This window comes from Kwoniella bestiolae, chromosome 7 (genome assembly GCF_000512585.2).
Source record: "Kwoniella bestiolae CBS 10118 chromosome 7, complete sequence".
Classification (NCBI taxonomy): Eukaryota; Fungi; Basidiomycota; class Tremellomycetes; order Tremellales; family Cryptococcaceae; genus Kwoniella; species Kwoniella bestiolae.
Window position 1 is genome coordinate 1,416,968 of NC_089247.1, and position 19,181 is coordinate 1,436,148.

At 46.8% G+C, this 19,181-nt stretch overlaps 5 protein-coding genes across 5 annotated transcripts; 2 read left to right on the forward strand and 3 right to left on the reverse strand.

Annotated features, from left to right (window-relative positions):
* Nucleotides 1–760: 760 nt before the first annotated feature.
* On the forward strand, nt 761–3,843 carry I302_108449 (uncharacterized protein; the record flags this gene model as incomplete). Its single annotated transcript, XM_019193779.1, has 7 exons — nt 761–1,056; nt 1,226–1,328; nt 1,437–1,729; nt 1,803–1,871; nt 1,932–1,967; nt 2,027–2,490; nt 2,612–3,843. The coding sequence occupies 7 exons, from the start codon at nt 761–763 to the stop codon at nt 3,841–3,843; spliced, it is 2,493 nt and encodes an 830-aa protein (XP_019043902.1).
* A 452-nt stretch (nt 3,844–4,295) lies between these two features.
* Nucleotides 4,296–5,218, reverse strand: I302_108450 (uncharacterized protein; the record flags this gene model as incomplete). The annotated part of the gene is made up of 3 exons (XM_019193778.1): nt 4,296–4,728; nt 4,898–5,026; nt 5,139–5,218. 3 exons carry the CDS (start codon nt 5,216–5,218, stop codon nt 4,296–4,298), a joined length of 642 nt encoding a protein of 213 aa, XP_019043901.1.
* A 367-nt stretch (nt 5,219–5,585) lies between these two features.
* On the forward strand, nt 5,586–6,551 carry I302_108451 (uncharacterized protein; the record flags this gene model as incomplete). The annotated part of the gene is made up of 4 exons (XM_019193777.1): nt 5,586–5,823; nt 5,903–6,124; nt 6,226–6,344; nt 6,438–6,551. The coding sequence occupies 4 exons, from the start codon at nt 5,586–5,588 to the stop codon at nt 6,549–6,551; spliced, it is 693 nt and encodes a 230-aa protein (XP_019043900.1).
* Nucleotides 6,552–7,060: 509 nt separating this feature from the next.
* On the reverse strand, nt 7,061–14,693 carry I302_108452 (uncharacterized protein; the record flags this gene model as incomplete). The annotated part of the gene is made up of 7 exons (XM_065870676.1): nt 7,061–7,180; nt 7,241–7,698; nt 7,904–9,831; nt 9,891–11,622; nt 11,678–11,843; nt 11,903–13,251; nt 13,316–14,693. 7 exons carry the CDS (start codon nt 14,691–14,693, stop codon nt 7,061–7,063), a joined length of 7,131 nt encoding a protein of 2,376 aa, XP_065726748.1.
* Nucleotides 14,694–15,856: 1,163 nt separating this feature from the next.
* On the reverse strand, nt 15,857–18,922 carry I302_108453 (uncharacterized protein; the record flags this gene model as incomplete). The annotated part of the gene is made up of 6 exons (XM_019193775.1): nt 15,857–15,980; nt 16,087–18,014; nt 18,069–18,204; nt 18,290–18,536; nt 18,613–18,707; nt 18,792–18,922. 6 exons carry the CDS (start codon nt 18,920–18,922, stop codon nt 15,857–15,859), a joined length of 2,661 nt encoding a protein of 886 aa, XP_019043898.1.
* Nucleotides 18,923–19,181: the final 259 nt, after the last annotated feature.

Here is a 19,181-nt window from a genome sequence, read left to right on the forward strand (position 1 = left end):
GTGACCCTAAAAACAGACGCGCCTTTTCTATGACAGATTATGTGTCAACACAGCATACAGCATACCGTAGTATGGGGATCATGACATTACGACACTGGTGAAAACAGGTGAAAGGGGTATCCCCGCAGTGATCGATGCATGCATTCGCAAGGGTGTGTACAGCATAGCTAGTCAAGATACTCACCTCACTGTGTCATTCATCTTGTAGTCGAGTCAGTCAAGTGGATTATAGTCAAAGGAGGTAACCACTCACCTCACTCAACCTTTCAACGTCATTCCATCATCACTACTACTCTGCACGTTCATTTTACACTGGTGGAAGTAATTCCGAAACAACATCACATCACTACTTATATCTATATACATACCCCCATCCATCCGACGATACCAAGCCAACTTTATCTCAAGGTGTCCGAATAGAAGATAGAAGAAAGTAGCCAAGTGCAATCAACCGTATACGGAACTAGACAAACAATAGACGTTGCACTGCATCTGCATCTGCTTCCTCAGTCTGAGACTGCGTCGAACGAAGAAGAAGGAAGTCCGTGCATCGGTATCCGTACCCGTATACCTATACCTATACCTATACCTACCGAATCAAAGGGGATACGAAGCGATATCGACCGAACACGATACCAACATAAAACAACGTCGAAGAGAAGGCTCATCTACCGTAGACACAGGAGACATCACAACATAGTCATATCTCATAGCAAGACAATATAGAAGGTGCTGTTCTCTTCTTCCAACCCATCGCACGATGTCCTCCTCAATAACATCCTCAGCAACATCCTCCATCTCCGCCTCAGCATCCGCCGCAAGTGGGTTGATAGATAAATCGCGTAATCCTAATTTCAAGATCGTAGGTATATGTCTAGCAGTGGGATCGGGTCTGCTCATCGGATCGAGTTTCGTGATTAAGAAGAAAGGGTTGTTGAACTCTACGAAGAAGTATGGGAATGTTGCGGGGGAGGGACATGGGTATTTGAAGTCTTGGTTGTGGTGGGCTGGGATGATTACTATGATTGTGGGGGAGATATGTAATTTTGTGGCTTAGTGAGTTTACTTCTTTGGTGGTATGGAACGTGAGTCGTGGGGGATAGGGGAAGGCCAAACAGGCGAGAGGAGGGAGTAGTATAGGATTGTAGGGACAAACGTAGGAGATTGACCAGACAGCTGAATATCAGATAATCACGGAGCTGACTGCTTCTGACCTTCGATATAGCGCCTTCACTGAAGCCATCTTGGTCACACCTATGGGAGCTTTGTCAGTAGTGGTAGCAGCCATCCTATCGCATTTCCTGCTAAAAGAGAAATTAACTTTCTTCGTAAGCTCACTCCATTGTCCTCCCTCGAGATTATGACGACCCACATCCTCCGTCCCCCCAAATAGCTATTCTGTTCTTAATCGAACTGACATACCCAATTCTTCGTAGGGCTGGATAGGCTGCACCCTCTGCATAATGGGCGCCGTCATCCTCGCCCTCAACGCACCCGAAGAACAATCCGTAACGACCATCAACGAATTCAAGAAGCTCTTCCTATCTGTCGGATTCCTCGTATGGGCTAGTTTACTCATTGCAGGAAGTTTGGTGACCATCTTCTTTGTCGCTCCGAGGTGGGGCAAGAAGAGCATGTTGCCTTATATTAGTATATGCAGTTTGATAGGTGGGATTAGCGTTAGTTGTACGCAGGGATTGGGGGCTAGTATCGTTACGAGTATACAGGGGTGAGTAGTTGCGGTGAAGTACAAGATACTGATATGAGAGTTTCTTTTACTGATATTCGGTTCGTTTTCTTAGCAACAACCAGGTGAAGAATTGGTTCTTCTGGTTTTTATTCGTATTTGTCGTGATCACGCTTTTGACCGAGTAAGCTACATTGCCTTTGAGAAAACACGAAGAATGTCAGCTTACCCTGCTCATACACAGAATCAATTACCTTAATAAAGCGCTCGAGCTATTCAAGTGAGCTTTTCCTTTCTCGTCCAGACTGCTAATTCGTATATGCTAATCTCCCATCACAGCACCTCAATGGTCGTTCCCGTCTACTTCTGCTTCTTCTCCTCCGCAACGCTCATAACCTCTTTCATCCTATATCAAGGCCTCAAAGCATCCGCCGTAACACTTATAACCATGGTCCTAGGATTCCTGGTCACCTGCTTGGGAATCACTTTATTGCAATTATCCAAAGTCGATCCTGAAACCCTAGATACCAAGCTAGATAGGAAATCTACTATACTGATGCAAGCTGCCAAACATCAGACTGAAGATGCCGAGAAGGGAGAGCTCACGTCGGCTGAGGACCCAGGGATGGACGCTCTTCGAGGAGGGTTTGGGGCGGTCGGATCGATCATTAGGGCTAGGAGCGTTAGTAGGAGGATGTCGACTTCTTCGTCTGGTACTGGGTTGGGAGGTGGGAAGGGGATGTATGGGTATAGTACGGGGAATTTGAGTACGCATGGATTGGGGCATTTGGAGAGATTCCAATGTGAGTGAGGCATTTATCCTGCCGATTGTTGTGGTTCCATGACTCGACGGGGGGCTTCCGTCGTTGGATAGGAATTTGGTCTGTCTTCGCGATGTTATGCTGATACCTGTCGCGGTCGCAGTGTCCGATAATCCTATGCCCGCCGATGCGATGGACCAAATCTCTCTGCACTCTGCCAAGTCGCCCTCGGCCCTATCTCCTTCAGGGGGTTTCCCGCACCATCATAATCAATACTTTCCCTCGCCCCAAAGGTCAAAATCACAATTGAAGGCAAGTCAAAATCCCTTTGAATACATCCCCTTGGATATTATTACAAGCCCAAATATCAAATTCAATTCGAATTCTTACAAAGTTCTGAACTCACCTTTACGAAGAGTATCAAATTCAATTGCAACTCTATCAACGTTGAACACCTCTATTTCTACTTCTGAAAAAGCACAAGCTAATGACCAAATCCTTTTTTCACCTTTATCAAAACAGTTCGAAGAAGCCGATGTAGTGCATCAATATCACTATGGCTCTCAGCCCGACGACGCTGCCGTACACAGTTATCGACCTCACCCCCCACCCCACTCTCAAGGAAGTATACCACCCCCTTCTCCTTCCGCTTCTGCTTCGGGTATGCCCACGATGGGAAATCGACAACCTTCCAGCGGATCTGTATACCCGGTCATAGAGGAAGCTGACGAAGAGGACATCTCCTCGAAGGAAAAAGAAAAGGCTTCTTCTTCAAGGGTATACACCAATCCAGTCATAGTGAGGGATCAAGCGTACTTGCCAAACTCCAATTCAGATTATTTGGACCCCTACACCCATCCTCAACCTGCCGATCTGCCCACACCGCAGAAGCTCAACCCTGGACATAGGGGTTTCAGCGGCCTATTCCATTTCCCCTCTGGTCCTGATCTATCTCTGGGAAGTCATGGTAGAAGATCCAAATCGAAAGATCGATCTGAGAAGTTCCCTTCGACGAAAAAGGGTGAGAAAGATGAACTGGACAAACAGGAGAGAACGGCGCTAGTACCCTCGACAAGCTATGATGATGAGATAACGTATGAGAGTGATGATGATCTGGATGGAGATGGGAGGACGACGACGGAGAATGCCCATGAGGCTGAAGCTCAGATAGGCGTTGGACACCGTGTGAACCTTAGTACATCCACGTCCACGACGGCGACGAGTGATGCCTTGCCTGCGTCGTCTAGGACTACGACTACGTTTGGGACTAATCCTGGTGATAGGTCTAGGGAGAGTAGCAGTGGGTCTGGGAGTGGACCGATGGGTCCGAGGGCTTTGCCTTCGAAGGGTAGGAAAGACCCACCTGGATTTGCGGGACCGAGGTATGGATTGTAAAGATTTGTTAATAGGTGTGATATGGACTTTTAAATGTGTTTGATTGGTCTTGTGTTTATTGGAATTGAATTGGATATTGGATTAGAAGTGAACCTACTCATATACATGAAGGAGACGGGATTGATATATATAGTTGTATTGATTGGATTTGGTTTCTTATTAGGATGGAATGGATCGCATAAATGTAAAGTCTGAAATGGATTGAGGTGTAGAAGTACATTTCTATCTGTGACATCCGTCCGATACCAGTATTTGATAGCAAAGTAGCACATAGCTTCTATCTATGAGGTTCGTATAGAGTAAAGTTAATCCGGAGTCATCTTTGGATTGACAGACGGTCTTTCCGCCTGACATGGTCATCCAGACTGACCTGACCTGATCAGACAACCCAATACCCAATCGTAAACCTGGTAAAGCACAATCACTCTCTTGTAGCGGTACCGCCCTACGCTCTACTCGGTATACCCAAACAACCCGAAATCCTCAATCCTCAGACTCTTCACACAATCCCCAAAGAACCACCTCTCAACCCTCTCCTTCTCCTGCACGCCCAATCCCCCCTCAGCAGATAAATTAACATTAACGCTCAAAACCAGATCCGCCTTTTTCCTCTTTCCCGTCTGCTGGTCTTCAAGCCATATCCTCCATAGAGCGACGCCTATCCAAACTTCGTCTGGTATATCCCCCTCGTGCCCCTCTCGAGGCGCTCCAGAGGGATTATGCGAGAATTTGTGAATGCGCTGTGTACCCCCTAATACTATTGGAGTGGGGGTGCTTGCCTCGCCTTCGGGAGTGGGGTGGGAGGCGATTGGGTGGGAAGGGGCGGGGGTGAGGATTGTGGAGTGGAGGGAGGCGTTGTCATGAGATATCGAGGAGAAGTGGAATCTGCGTGATGTGAGAAGAAGTGTGATTAACACTTGTCAATATGTGTATCCCAAGGTGGATAGGATAGGTTGAAATTGGCTATAATTATATGTTTAGGAAGTGGGAAATGAAGGGAAGTAACAGGTGCGATGACCGGGAAAGAAAGAGAAAGACGAAGAGCAGTACCCACTTGACCGCGTCCCATAGATCCGTACTTGCCAATCCATCTTCCACCATCCCTAGCACTTCGAGGACGATGGCAGTGTCCGATGTGGAGGATAGGAAGACCTCCTGGTTATCTGGGATCTGACGTAGGTCGCTGAAGTCGGAATGAACAATATCAGCTTTATCAGCGATGAAGTATTGGACATGTATATAGATGAGAAGTAGAGAGGTAGATGGTGCTGGGAGTTATAGCTTTGACTACTCACCTCGCATCGAGGTAGTCTGAGGGTAAGTTCAGCGAGATGGCTCCTCCGAAGAGTGCCCGGGGTGATAGGGTACTGGTCATTCTGTCTTTATAGTTGTCTCCTGTTCTCTGTCTTTGGCGAGTGTACTATACAGTAGTGGATGGAATGGACAATGAAAGAGATACGAGACTCCGATATATTCGACTCGGTCTTAGCTTACTCGTATGCAAAATGTTGATGCGTAATCGCAATAGTACTAATGACATTATGCCACGTGGTGAGTGGGTAGGTAGGTGCCTGTCCTTGGCCTTGAGAGGTACCGGCCGTTAAGCGGCAATCTCGCGAAGATATCAGCAACGCGTAGTGTCACTGTCAATGTCGCAAGTCAATATCAATAATCCCCATATACTTGCATACTTGTATTGAGTCAGTCCTGGAGAGTCATCAGATCACCGAAGCATCTTCACAATGTCCTCAGCCCACTCCCCCGTTCTTCCATTGGATATCCGGCTCCGCACCCTCGAGTCCCAATTATTCGGTGTTCCTCCCTCCATTCTCGACCAGCAACAATACTCCAAGGGTAACGGTGAAGGGTCTACATCCAACTCGACTACAAAATCCGCTACCAGGCAGATACAGGAGGCTGAAGAGGTGTTCGAGAGGTTGTGTAGTGAGAGCGAGGGTATAAAGCGTTTATTGGAGGGGTGTGAGTGATCCATTTAACTGTATCTTTCCTCTTACTGCTCCGAAGAAAAGGAAGACGAATTGATGAGAATGGCGCATAGATGACCAGTACCTTCCCCTACTTAATCCACCTTCCTCGTCGACTTTGACCGGAGAGAATGATGGGAGTGAACAGAGGGTATCGGAGTCAGATTTATTACCTGAAAATATCAAATTGACGATGGTGCTGGAGTCGTATCGTGATATCAAAGGTGCAGAGAGGGATTTGAGGGAGATTGATTTGCTCAGGGAGAGGGATGTACAAGGAAGTGGATCTTTGGAGGGTGAGTGTCACTTCCTCACGTACCAAGTATCGACAAAATGAAGCGGGTCCCCTACTGTATTGTATTGTACTAATCCATCAGATGTCATTGATTTAAATTAGAATTACTTCCCCTAAAACCCAATCTTGTGGACTCGATCAAACAGACTCAAAGTACCAGCCACGAAATATCAAGTATCAAACGAGATTTGAATGGTGTTCTAAATAGGTATAACGAGTTTGTAAGTTCATTCTGCCTTTGCCTTGTCATCAGAGTAAAGCAGGATCCTTTACACCTTGGACGGACGATCGTTAATCTTCACTATGCTGCACAGACATCAACCACTTCCGACCTATTCATCGACCTGCACCATCAACTGCAGTACCTCGAAGATAGGATATACAAGTTGGAAAGGAAGAAGAAGAAGGAGATTGAGGGGAGGTATTAGTTGAAGCGGAGACTCGTAAATTGATTTATCAATTGTTGTAATATTCAAAATACAGTATGAAGGATGAGTTGTACCATATACCCTCTCTCACCGCTTTACCCACACGCCCATACGGTCAAGGTGTACATCTATCTACTCGACACAGCATGGCACATCCCCTCACACCTCGTTCTTCAGCTCCACAGATCCAGACAGGTTGAACAACTTCAATGCATTTCCGTGTTGCGTGAGTATAATGCTGTTTACCATTGAGCCAGAACCAAGAACTATAAGATCACCAGAATATACCAAAGCCAGAGAAAATATGACAAAAATCGATTTCAATTGGAAGCGACAAACAGGAACAAAACAAAGCAAAACTGAACTAGATATCATTCACATATGTCCCTCCTTCCCCTTCCATGAAAGCAAACACGATAATCGTACAAACATGATATTGTGATTTTCCGAGCCGACAAGAACATAAAAATATCAGATCTTTTCTTCTTTCCTTCCGATTACCTTCTAACTTATCCACCAAAAGCACCATTCATCAAAGACAGCGCGTGAGTGATCAACTTTGAATCGATCTTGGTAGCTTTCTCCAAAGAAGCCATGACCGTTGAGAAGCCTCCGAGTTGTTTGAGATACTGTAGAACCAGGGACTTCAGCACTTCTATCACTCATCTAGATGATAAGTAACCACTCACCAAAGTAGACAGAGCATTCTCACACCTCCCCGTCAAACTCTCAATAATCAACATCAACTCATCATCGTTCATATCCTCTCTAATCGTCGGACCAAGACTCAAGTTGGGAACAGGCAAGGTGAGCACGCCTGAATTGGCAGTACCTCGTTTCGATACCGTAGAAGTACCAGCCATACCGCCAAGTTCTTTTGCATGTTGGAGCGGAGATCCAGGAGGAGACAAACTCGACACGTCCGAGTGTCCCGATCCCAGTCCCATTGATCCAGAGGCAGAACCAAGATTACATATCGCCTCTAATCTCAGCGTGATTAACGACAGGTCTTTGACTTGTTCCAAGTCGATCATGCGCTGTTCGGTCTTTCGAGCGTCGTTTACTTCCACTTCTGCTCGGAGGTCGTTGGACATTTCCAATCTGCCAGAGAGGGTCTTGGGGTAAAGGAGGTGTAGTTTCTCGGGTACTAGATTATCAACAAAGAATATCAGCTTTGCTCGACCCAAGTTGACTTCGATTCTTCCTTTGACATGATGCCCTCAACTCCCTCTTTTGCATCGTTAAACTCAGCTCCTTCCTCCACAAACACCATCGCAAAGCCAAAGCCCTCGCACAAAGCAGTGTCATGAAAAGATAGCAAAAAATATTCGATGAAGGAACGCTAAACTCACCCTCCAAACCTTTCAACTTCCTCTCCCCCATATCCTTGATATCCAGCCCAATCCTCCTCAACTCCAAGATCTCCCTCTTAATATCCCCCTGCAACTCATTCAACGCCTCTTCATCGTTAGTCTCCAAATACTCCCTAACAGCCGTGATCTCATTGATAACGTCTCCAGAAGCCATCAGCTGCCCACCGTCCGCAGAGGCATTAATCCTCGCCGCACGATTAACCATCGGGCCGTAGTAGTCCATTCGTCTCGTAATGGGATCACGTTCACATTCGGGTGATCCCCAATGTACTCCCATTCTTACTCTCAGACCTCTCTGTATAAGAGACCCGTTGGAATCGTAGACTACTTTCCCATCGTTGGCTTCCAGTAGTTCTCGAGGCCATTCTTGGGATAGTAGGCCGATCTGACAGTTGAAACACCATAGTAATGCCGCAGTAACAGATTGGAAGGAGACCATAAATGAATCTCCTTCGGTTTTTACCTCGTACCCTCCATCTAACCTTAACTGCCTTCTCATGAAATTATGGTGAATCTTGATAGAAGTCGGCATACCAGGGTTGGTCTCCCACAGATGAGTCGAGTTAACAATATCCGTGAAAACGATAGCAATCTGTCCAGTGGGAGGTTCAATCTCTCTCTGTAATCTGTTGAGTGTCCTATCTCCCACTTCCTCTCTTCGTCGCGTGATGGGTCGTTTGGCAACTGCGTTGGAATTTGCACTTTGAGATACCCAGTTCCCATCGGTCTCTCCTGCAGAGGCATCGGCAGCTCCTGAAGGGAGGTTCGATCCGGGCATTCCTCGTGGTCTATGTCCACTCTGTCCGAAGAAGAGGTCCGAGATGTTCACAACCATTACCATGACACTTCCATCTGCTCCATAGGAGATGGCGAAATCTCTCAATTTCTGAGCAGCCATCATCGGATCGTCTTTCTCCGTCCGGGCAATATCCACAGCTGTCTGATAAGAGCATCGGGACCATAACGCGTTATTACCAATGATGACAAATTCATCTTGCTCCGTCAATGGTCGAGTTCGAATCTCAGGCGAAGTGTTGATAGCCGGGAAATTATGGTAGAACCCAAATGCTCTCGAGATGCTTATATCCTTATCATCATTGACGAAACCCTTGGTGGATACCCATGCTTCTGCTCGTCTGATTCGGGCAGTCTCCTCTCGGTCCGTCGGATCATGTTTCTTGGAAAGCAATTCGGCTTCTCCCTTCCGCGACACGACAACCAAAATGTCACCGACATTTCCTACGTGGAGGGTTTTGCCAGATAGGTAGACGACCGCACCTGATGAACCAGTTCGATAGAGCGATCCGACGGCAGGCGCCCACCCACGGAACATGTCGTCGATACTCGCCATACTTTGAGCGGAACCCTTTCGGGTCTGTCCAGAGGCGAAGCAACTTTCGAACAATCTTCTGTTGACATACAAAAACGTCTTCCGTAACGCATCACCTAGATCTTCCTCTTTCGCTAATTTGCCCAAATGGTGGACCAACTGGCCGGCAAACAAATCTTGAAGCATTTTCGGGAATCTACCACCATGGAAACTCAGATTGGTTCCGCCGAACATCCCAAAAAGACATTCATCGCCTTTACCCCGGAAGTTGGGCACAACCAAATCAAACATCGCGAGATGTTCGTTGGTACCTAGCATATCGGAGATTCCATACGCCATGTTGTTGATATCGCTGAAAGACGTTCTCACTCGCTTCTGGTCACTTTCGTCCGGTAAAGATGGGATACGTAGCGTAACATCCATCAGACCGAGAACTCGAAGTTGCGTGAGAGCAGTAAAGTCGGAGAGTTCTTTTCGGAAACTCGACGCATGATTCATCTCCTGCGCTGAGGTAGGTTTGATTTCCAGCCGTTTGTTTCCTGATAAATTGAGGTATCGTAACGCTGTATTCCAGTTCCTACAAATCAAGTAAGATTAGTTACTACCGACTATATGAGTGATCCAAACTCGACCTACCAGTTCCAATCATAAGGCCAATTCGCAATATTATACTTCAAAACGTTACTCCCCACATCAAGGTGCTGTAAAGACTTGATCGCACCCAACTCCGAAGGGAGAGTCTGCAGTTTATTCCCATTCAAATGCAATGTCTTTAGACTAACCAATTTCTCCAGATCTTCAGCCGGGAGACTAGTCAATTTGTTTCCAGAAAGGTACAATGACTCTAATTTACTACAGTGGCCAATCGTATCCGGGGGTATCTCGTAGATATCGTTGAAACTGAGATTGACCGTTTTGATGTATGGTAGAGAAGCTACATAGTGGAAGATCTCGTCTGTGATTCTGTTATCTCCCAGATATAGGTGTCTCGCACTCATAGCGATCGGTAATGGTCCGCCCGAAGTTTGTGGAAGCTCAGAGGCAGGTAATCCAGTGACAGCTTCCCAATCTTCAGGTAGAGGTTCAAACCCTTCTAACAAGTTGGAACTGCAATTCAACGTTTCTAAAGATCCACATCCCCATAATTCCGATCGAAGATTTTTCAGGTTGTTGTTGTGAAGATTCAAGATTCGAAGCTTTTGTAATTTGCCTAGACCAATGGGTAAATCATTCAACATGTTATCGGTACATGAGAATACTTCGAGGTTCTTCAGTCGGTCAAGTGTAGAAGGTAGACGGGTGAATTGATTGAAGTTCAAATTCAACTTGACAAGATTGATCAATCCGCTGAAAGCTTCATCGGCGAGTGTCGAGATTTTACCATGCGACAAATCGAGGTTGGTCAGGTTGTAAGTGACCATGGCCATATTGGGTTGAGGAGCGAGCGTGAATCGCGTAATCGAGTTATGAGGTACACTGAACTGGCGGACATTTGCTCCGATCTGAGCATCAAGAGTGACAATGTTGTTGTAATCCGCTTGAAGAGTCGCCAGATTTGGTAAAGCATATACCGCAGTCAAATCGGTAAGCTTGTTTCTCCTGACATCCAGAATCCGCAGGTTGAGCAAAGTACTAAAAGAAGGCGGGAAGCTGGTCAACTCATTACTGAAAAGCGCGAGTCGTTCGAGCGACTTCAGATCGGACATCTTCGAAGGTAATTCGGTGATATTGTTGAACGACAGATCCAAGTCGACCAAATTCGACATCTCGCAAACTACCGATGGGAAGGTCTCGAATTTATTATTGGAGATATTGAGGTATTTGAGAGCTTTCATTTGGGCGAAGTAGCTTGGCATCGAAGTAAGCTTGTTGTTCTGCACTTTGAGGGATACAAGGGTTTCGACTTCGTTCAACGGCACAGATTCCAACTCGGAAATTCGATTACAAGAAACATCCAGTCTTGCCAAAGTCGTACTCGCTCGAATGTTGTTGGGTACCCTCTTCAGCGCCATGTTGGACATTCTCAGCTCCTTCAGACCGGTACAGGCTTGGATGAAATCCAAGGGAATATCCGTCATGGGGTTCGCCGATACGTTGAGGATGATGATATTATGCGCGTGAAGATGCAGGAAGATGGGGATTGTTTGGAGATCTCGTCTAGCAACGTCGATAAATTCGAAGGAGTCGTACGAACTTTCTTCCTCGGGATTCATGATGGGCAAGGCTGGCGTCTGATAGATGAATCGACAAAGGATACCCATATCATCTTTACCAATTTCTTCGGGATGTTCAGCTTCAGTATAACCAGCCTGCAGCAGTCGTCGATGCTGAATGGCGATAGGCTTCTCGGAGGGGAGCAGCAAACGATCTATCCGATCATAGTGAGCCAGAGGTAATTATCAAAATCAAGCACCATGACCCACCTTGACCTCTCTCCCGCAGGTACAACTTCATACTCGTCGTGATCTTCTTCCCTGGTGGAGCCTCATTCTGACCAGATAACATACTGATGAACTCTGCAGTGGAAGTGGTGATCGGTAGGTGGTGCACAGTGTATGAGCCGTCGGAACGATAGATACGTATCCAGTGCTAACGAATGATGAGGAAATCAGTATATGAACGTGGTAGAAAGGGGGAGGGAGACGCACCACAGCAGCAGCAGCATGCACACTACCACTCGTACCAGGTCTACCATCCTTTGATTTCGCAGCAGTCGATGGTCGTCCACTAGCGGTCTTACCTCGTTTCCCACCTTGTCCCGTACTTGGTCTTCCACTTGAGGTCCTGGATTTAGACCCTGATTGAGATGATTTGAATCCGAACGGAGGTGGTTTCTTCGCTCCGGTAGGTGATAGCGTAGGCGATCTAGGTCCACTCGAAGTCGTACTGGGACTTCGGAGGTTTTCCACGCCACCCGACGATCTGCCATTGGCAGTAGCAGTGACGTTGGAAGTATCACCTTCCCACTGATCATTACCCTCTGATTCGGACGAGCTTGACTGTCCGTCAGATTCCTCTTCATCGCCTTCTACACCCCACGATTCAGGTGCGGCCCAAGCAGCAGCGGAAGTTGCCATGTGGGACGGCAAGGCAGATATCGAAGCTGTCATCTCGGCTGTGGTGCTTTCAGAGGGTTTACGTGATTCCGGGATCGCTCCAGCGGGACCATCGTCAGATATCGGCGGTAGGGATCTGGCAGAACCGAAAGGATCGTTGAATACAGTATGACTTGATGATCCCCCAGCTGCCCAAGAAGGAGCGATGGGATTTTGCCATGCGGACCCTTCGACAGGTTCACTGTTATCTGAATCGATCGATCCCATCTTCATATTTCGTAGTTGAGATGGTCTTCTGGGTTGAGTTGTGGGAGGTAAAGCATGTCTTGGAGAGAGTGTATGCGGTGAAGGTGGAGTAGCGGGTTTGTTGGCGTCCAACGACCCAACTGAGCTTCCAGTGGAGAAGGGATTTCTCACAAACGGGCCTGATACCCTTTCTGCTTCACCGACCACATTCCTACCAGTTGGAGGAGGTTGGCCAGAGGAACCATTAGACCCGCTGGATTCGCCGCCGCTGACGGTAGTAGCGAAACTACTTGTTTGGGCAAGGGCATCTTCCATCGACATCGATCCAGCATTGGAATCGGTCGTGGCTGTCGTACCGGAATTATGCGTGGTAGTCGGAGGTCGAGCAAAAGTAGGTTGTACACCCGATTTGGTAGGATCGACGATACCTTCCATATCGTCAAGGTTCATATCGAGATGGAAGGGTGTTTCAGCAATTTCCTGCAATGGTGAGATGGCCCCTTCGGATATATAGTTTGATCCTTGACGGAAGTTCCGGCCATAAGAGTCTGAGGGACCTCGATCACCAGGTGATAACCCACCATAATTGGCGCTGATCATAGATGTTATAGAAGGTGAATTAGATATCCTCGAGCTTGTTGATCCTGCAGAACCTCTGTTTATAGTTTCAGGAGGTTGGAAATCCGGTACAGTGCCTGTGTGAGTGGTGTGTATTGTCAGCAAATCTCAATTATTAAGTGTAGATTGTGACCAGCTTACCGAGAGATATGCTAGGACCGGTCCGTCTTTTCAATAATCCACCCAAGAAACCCTTCTTCTTCTCATTCCCTTGACCACCTGAACCGCTAGTGGAACTAGCAGTACTTCCGAATCTCCCAACTCTGGTAGTCCCATGTGATTTATTCGATTGGGAAGATGAAGACTGATTGGTCGCCGTGTCGAATTTAGGTGAATTATCTCTATTCGATCTCTGGTTCGCCGAGAGAGTCTGTAAACTATCATTCGAGCTCGTTCGCTGTCTTGATCCACCCTCAATGATACTACTTCCAGAAGATGCCAAAGGGGTCTGTTGCAGTATCTGGGTAGATATGGAAGTATGTGACGTGTTTCTGGAACTTGGTCCCATCTCGTTGGGAACCTCTACAGGGGTTGTAGGTTGTCTTCTGATTTTAGGTAAGGAAGGTACCGAGGAGAAATGGTTCAACACATTTGATGCTTTTCTAGAGGAAGAGTCCTTCTCGCGTAGGGTCGCAGCTGGTCCTCTGCCGCTTGTTGAACGTTCGATCTCTGGAGGAGGTAATTGAGGGATAGCGGTGGTAGAGGAAGAAGCGGACGAAGGTGAACTATCGTCCATCAACCATGGCGCTATATTCGGTGCAGCCTGGGAGGTAGATGGATTCACACTTGTACTTCCATGTCTTCCTTGGTTGTTCGCGTTGGCATCCGGATCAAGTATATCGTCCATACCACCTTCGAAACCTTCACCAAACGTGTTTCCTCCCCCACCGGCAAACGAACCCATGACGACACCAGGGTATGTCTGAGATGTCTGGGTGTTCCGTGATGGATGAGGTAACATGAATGGAGGTTCTTCTCCCAGTCTCTTAGCCAGGGGTGATACCTTTCCGAGGTTCCTAGATGGAAGGGGTGGATCCAATATACTATCCCTCCTACCATCCTCATCATCTTCCAGATCTTCGAATTCCCCGTCCTCATCTTCTCCCTGTATTACGACAGTTTCAGTACCGATATTAGGCGAGGCGGCAGGCGAAGACGAAAATACATTCTGCTCTTTGAGTGTCCTCGATCGTCTCTTCTCGGAATCTTCCATCCTCGCACTTGAGCTTCCATTCCTAGCTCGGGGGGAATGTTTCTTACTCTGTCCAACAGAGGATGAAGGTCTAGGTGTAGATGACTGAGATGACTTTATACGCGATAGCTCATTGATAGACGGATCGTCTAAATGCCTTCGTTTCTTTTCGGGTGAATCGTGTGGATGGGGGTTGGATGGGTCATAGTCGATCTGTGAGTCTTGGCTGTGACGATGCTTAGATGTAGAGATGGGTTGACCCAGTTGAGCGGAATAGGTTGATGCGGGAGATTCGTGGATGACAGGGTTGGGATTGGGGTTAGACATGGTGCTGGAATCTAGTTCATTATTGTTTGTTTGTGGTTGAGGTTGATTGGGAGTGGGATTTGATAATGTTTGTCTACGGAAGATTGCCATTGATCATATGGCACAAGTGGGTGAGTGGATGGGTAGGGTAGTAACCAATCGTGCGTCTTGCGCGGTGAGTAGTACGCCGTGCCCCCTTCCGTTTTGGTGATATCTGATGGGTGTTTCTGTTTCTGTTTCTGTTTTGAAAAAGAGCGTGTAACGTGGAGTAACAGGTTGATCTCTACGTGTTTGTCGGGTGTTATATGTGTGTTACGCCGTATGCTGGATGATGAACTACTGATGGTGTGGATGGTGATAGCAGTGACAATGATGATAATGATAATGTACAGATGGGTAGGATCTCCTGCAGAGTGAGCAGTAGTAAGTAGTATATTAGATAGGGACGAGTTTAATGGGGTGTGAGTGTGTGATATGTGAGTGTGTGATATGTGAGTGTGTGATGTGTGATCGGCAAATCCAGTAATAGACGATAGATGGCACTCACCCACTCACCCATCAATTTGATCCCGTCGTCGTTGTCCTTAATTCGCGTCTATCCTGAGCATTTTAAAGAGATGAAAAAGAGTGAGGTAATAATTTCAATTCCAATTTCTATTTCTTGTTCTGATCGACATGACATGATCGCCCTTTCACTCTCGAGAGATCAAAAGGTACGGGGTGCAGATCATGTACGAATTTGATGCATGCATAGCGCGAGTAGTCCAGCCCCAGACTGAGATCTGTCAGAATATATATGACCATTACCCAATAAGTACGATCTTGCTATATAGAGTGAGTTGGTCATAGTTTGCACCAATTCAGGGTCCAATAGGTGTGTGTGTGTGTGTTTCGATGGGGTTGTAACCAGGTACAGATTGCGTGGCGTTTGTCCATTTTCACTTTACTTTATACTTTTTTTCACTCTCTTTGCTCTGCTCGATGAACAAACCGAGGTACACTTCGGTGATTGGTATGGTATATATAGAGTAGTGATACAGTATGCTCTAGTAGGTATAGTGCATAGTCGAGAACGCAAGGAAGACATGTGCACAATCGCACGTTGCTTGAAATTATTATCCTCAAAAACGATCGACAATCCTTGGAATGCATGGTTATGAATGTACTTGAACTACTGCACTTCATCATATATCAACCTCAATACCCAACTCAGCCAATCTATCCTCCCCAATCTTCCCATTGTTAAGTTTATCGTTCCGTTCAATCTGCGATAATATATAATCCAACGAAAAGTTATTCTGATCGCTCCTACAATCACCAAAAACAGATCACATTAGCAAATCAATTTTGTCGACCGGAGTATACATAATCTCAGATCCGTAAACATAAAGGGAAGTGATGATGCCAAACTCACAATTTCGCCACACTCCCCTCCAAATCCATCAACCCCCTAATCAATCCCCTAACTGTCCCTCCCAACTCCCCTTTATTCTCCTTAACGTACTTCCCATGACTAGTGAGGATAGTCGAGATCCAAAGCAAGTCATACTCCACGTGCGGTCCCCTCTCCAGATGTCTAGCCACAAACCCAAGGAAGGGGATAATGTATATCTGGGGTAATTGCCTTGCCAGAAGCTTGATAGACGAGGGACTGATTTTCTCATATACCACGTTAATCAGATTATGTTCGTTAAGCCTCAACGCCATGATCAGCGCTATGAGGTATTCCTCCTCCTGTAATTGCTTGAGGATGTTTTCCGGGGTGAGGTCGAGCGACAAGTCGAGGGGATCAAAGTTCCGTAGATCATCTAAAGTGTAGATCAATAATCCCTCTGTGGAACAGGCAGCGAATGATCGTCCAGTCGTAGAGAATCTACAACAATTCGTCTTGACCTCCCTTCTATATTTCCTCTTTGACATGTCCCCCTTGGATGCTCCAGGAAGAGTCTTGTCCAACCTATCTTCCAAATCTGAATTATCTCCTTCCTGATCTATCGAATCGATCGGTCCTGCCGCAGTGAGTTTCCGAGAATCCAGTAGTTCCAATGTCCCATCCAGACTCAGATTCTGCGAGATCTGGAATTTCTTAATCATCACTCCCTCCTGTCTGTCGTATATTATAATATACTTTGATGATCCTCCAGCCAATACGCAAGATCCATCGGCAGTATATGTAACAGAGTTGAAATATTTCGACGCAGCGTTGTTCGCAGCTGTAAGTCGATCGTCGGCCTTCCTCCCTCCCGATATATCCCTTCGACCCTCTATGACAGATTTGATCTGACCCTCTTCCACGTCGATAAACGACAATTGACCATCCAATGTCGATGCGCAGACTTCTTTCCCATCTGGTCTAAATGCCAGGGAGGTGGCCTCGCTAGAAAGCGTAATCGGTTCAGTCGCCCTTGACCTTCCAAACACGGACCATAATCTAATCGATCTATCCCAAGACGCAGAGGCCAGTTGATCCCCCGTAGGTGAAAATGCTAATCCGCATACCGGTGCCTCGTGGCCCGTCAAGATATCCAAGAGCTTTCCAGTCTGCACCGACCACATGTAAATTTCGAAAGAGTCTTGAGAACCTGCACAAACCACATCTCCCGATGGGTCTACAGCCAACGACGAGAATTGGACAGGGGTGGGCGAGGTGAACGTCCTGAAATTTCTATACCGGACCATATCGTACGCTCTGACCGTTCCGTCCAACGAAGCCGTAAATAATACTTGACCCTGTTTGGCGAATTCCACCGTTGAGACTGAAGCGGTATGTTCCGGGAAGGTGACAAAGCAGAAACCACTTGAGGCATTCCATATCTTGACTTTCCCATCTTCACCACCAGTAGCTATATTCTGTCCGTCGGGTGAGAATGACAAAGTGTTCATGTCGTAGTAATGGCCCTGTTGCTTTAAGACGTATGATTCAGATTGCCATTCCCAGACTAGCAATTGTCCCAATTTGGCAGCACCGAAAGCCAACCATTCTCCTGAAGCAGATACAGCCACAGAAGAGATTTTTTCGTTTGATATCGACAAAGTGTGTACAGAGGTGAAAGATGGCATTTCCCATAGACCGAACACACCGGTAGAGAATCCGACGATGAGTAGGGAGGATTTAGGGTGGAAGGTTGCGCAAACAACTTTGGTTCCCGGTTGGTTGAAGAAATGTCGGTTGGATATACCCCATCGAGTGTAGGCTACTGTATGTTCGAGAGCAAGGTTGGCGCCGGACTCTGAAGTCGAAGGGGCGTCTAGGATATCCATCTCTACGTCAGAGTCTTCGGCTGATACGCCCCGTTTGGCAGACCAGGCGAAGACGGCTCCATCCCGAGAGACGGTGTAGATCTATGGACTTGATCAGCTTGCTTCATATGTTCAAGCACTGGTCAGTGAACTCACGGTCTTCTCGTCTTCTGAGAAGAAAGCACTGATCACAATATCTCTATGTCCAGCGAATTGTTTGGGCTTGAACCCTTCTAATGGGTTGAGGGTATATAATCGGGCGGTCATATCTCGAGAGGTGGTGACGAAGTATCTGGAAAGCACACATTAGCACAGATAATCGAGTAAGTCATCCGCTGAAAAGACGACACAGGAATCGTGCGAGAACTCGTACCCACCTCGAAGTCTTGCTCCAACAAACATACACCACCTCATCATGATGTCCCGTATATTCCCTATGCAGCTCAAACGGTGCAAATTCCCTTACGAGATGACTAGGTGTCTTCCACACTTGGATCTTGTGTCCATGAGTTATAGCTATGTACTTGCCGTCGGGGGAGAATGAGACATGGTTGACCTTGGATTTGAATGAGATATGATGGAGGACAGTTCCCTTTCGGAAATGGACGAGGAGGGCTCTTCCGTCTGTATTCCAGCGGGTCAGCAGTCAGCCTCTTCTTTACAGAACAACACAAATGGTAGAAGTCAAAGATGGTCTCACCTTCATCTATAGACATCAGGACATTCCCATCAGGCGACAAAGCTATCGAAGAGATGTTCTTTCGATTCTCAAATGGTAATGTTCTTGATTTGTTACTGGGGCAACAGTAACCTGGTCAGCCCAACGTCTCATGTTCAGAGCAGTATGTCCTCTGGGATACAAGGTAGAGCTTCACTCACTTGACCAGATCAAATACCGAGACTCTATTCCCCACAGGACTCAACACCGAATTCCCATCAGGCGTGAAAACCACATTCCCTTGTCTATACACCGTCCCACAAAGGTTCTGAAACTCGAAATTCGATTTCATCTTGAGGTGTTCCTACTCTATGGCTTCCTGTCTGGCACGAGCTATATGAGCAAGACGATGTGAGCAGTCGATGATAGGATAGATGCAGATGAGAGAAGAGTGTATCGAAGAGTAGAACAGCAAATCCAACTTTTGCAACAAAGATATTTTCAGAATGGGAGGTGAGCGGAATCAAATTGAGAGAGTCACTTTCCCACGATTCACCTGTATAGTATATCTCGCGACTGTCTTCGGGTTGAGTGATGAGCAGACACAAAGA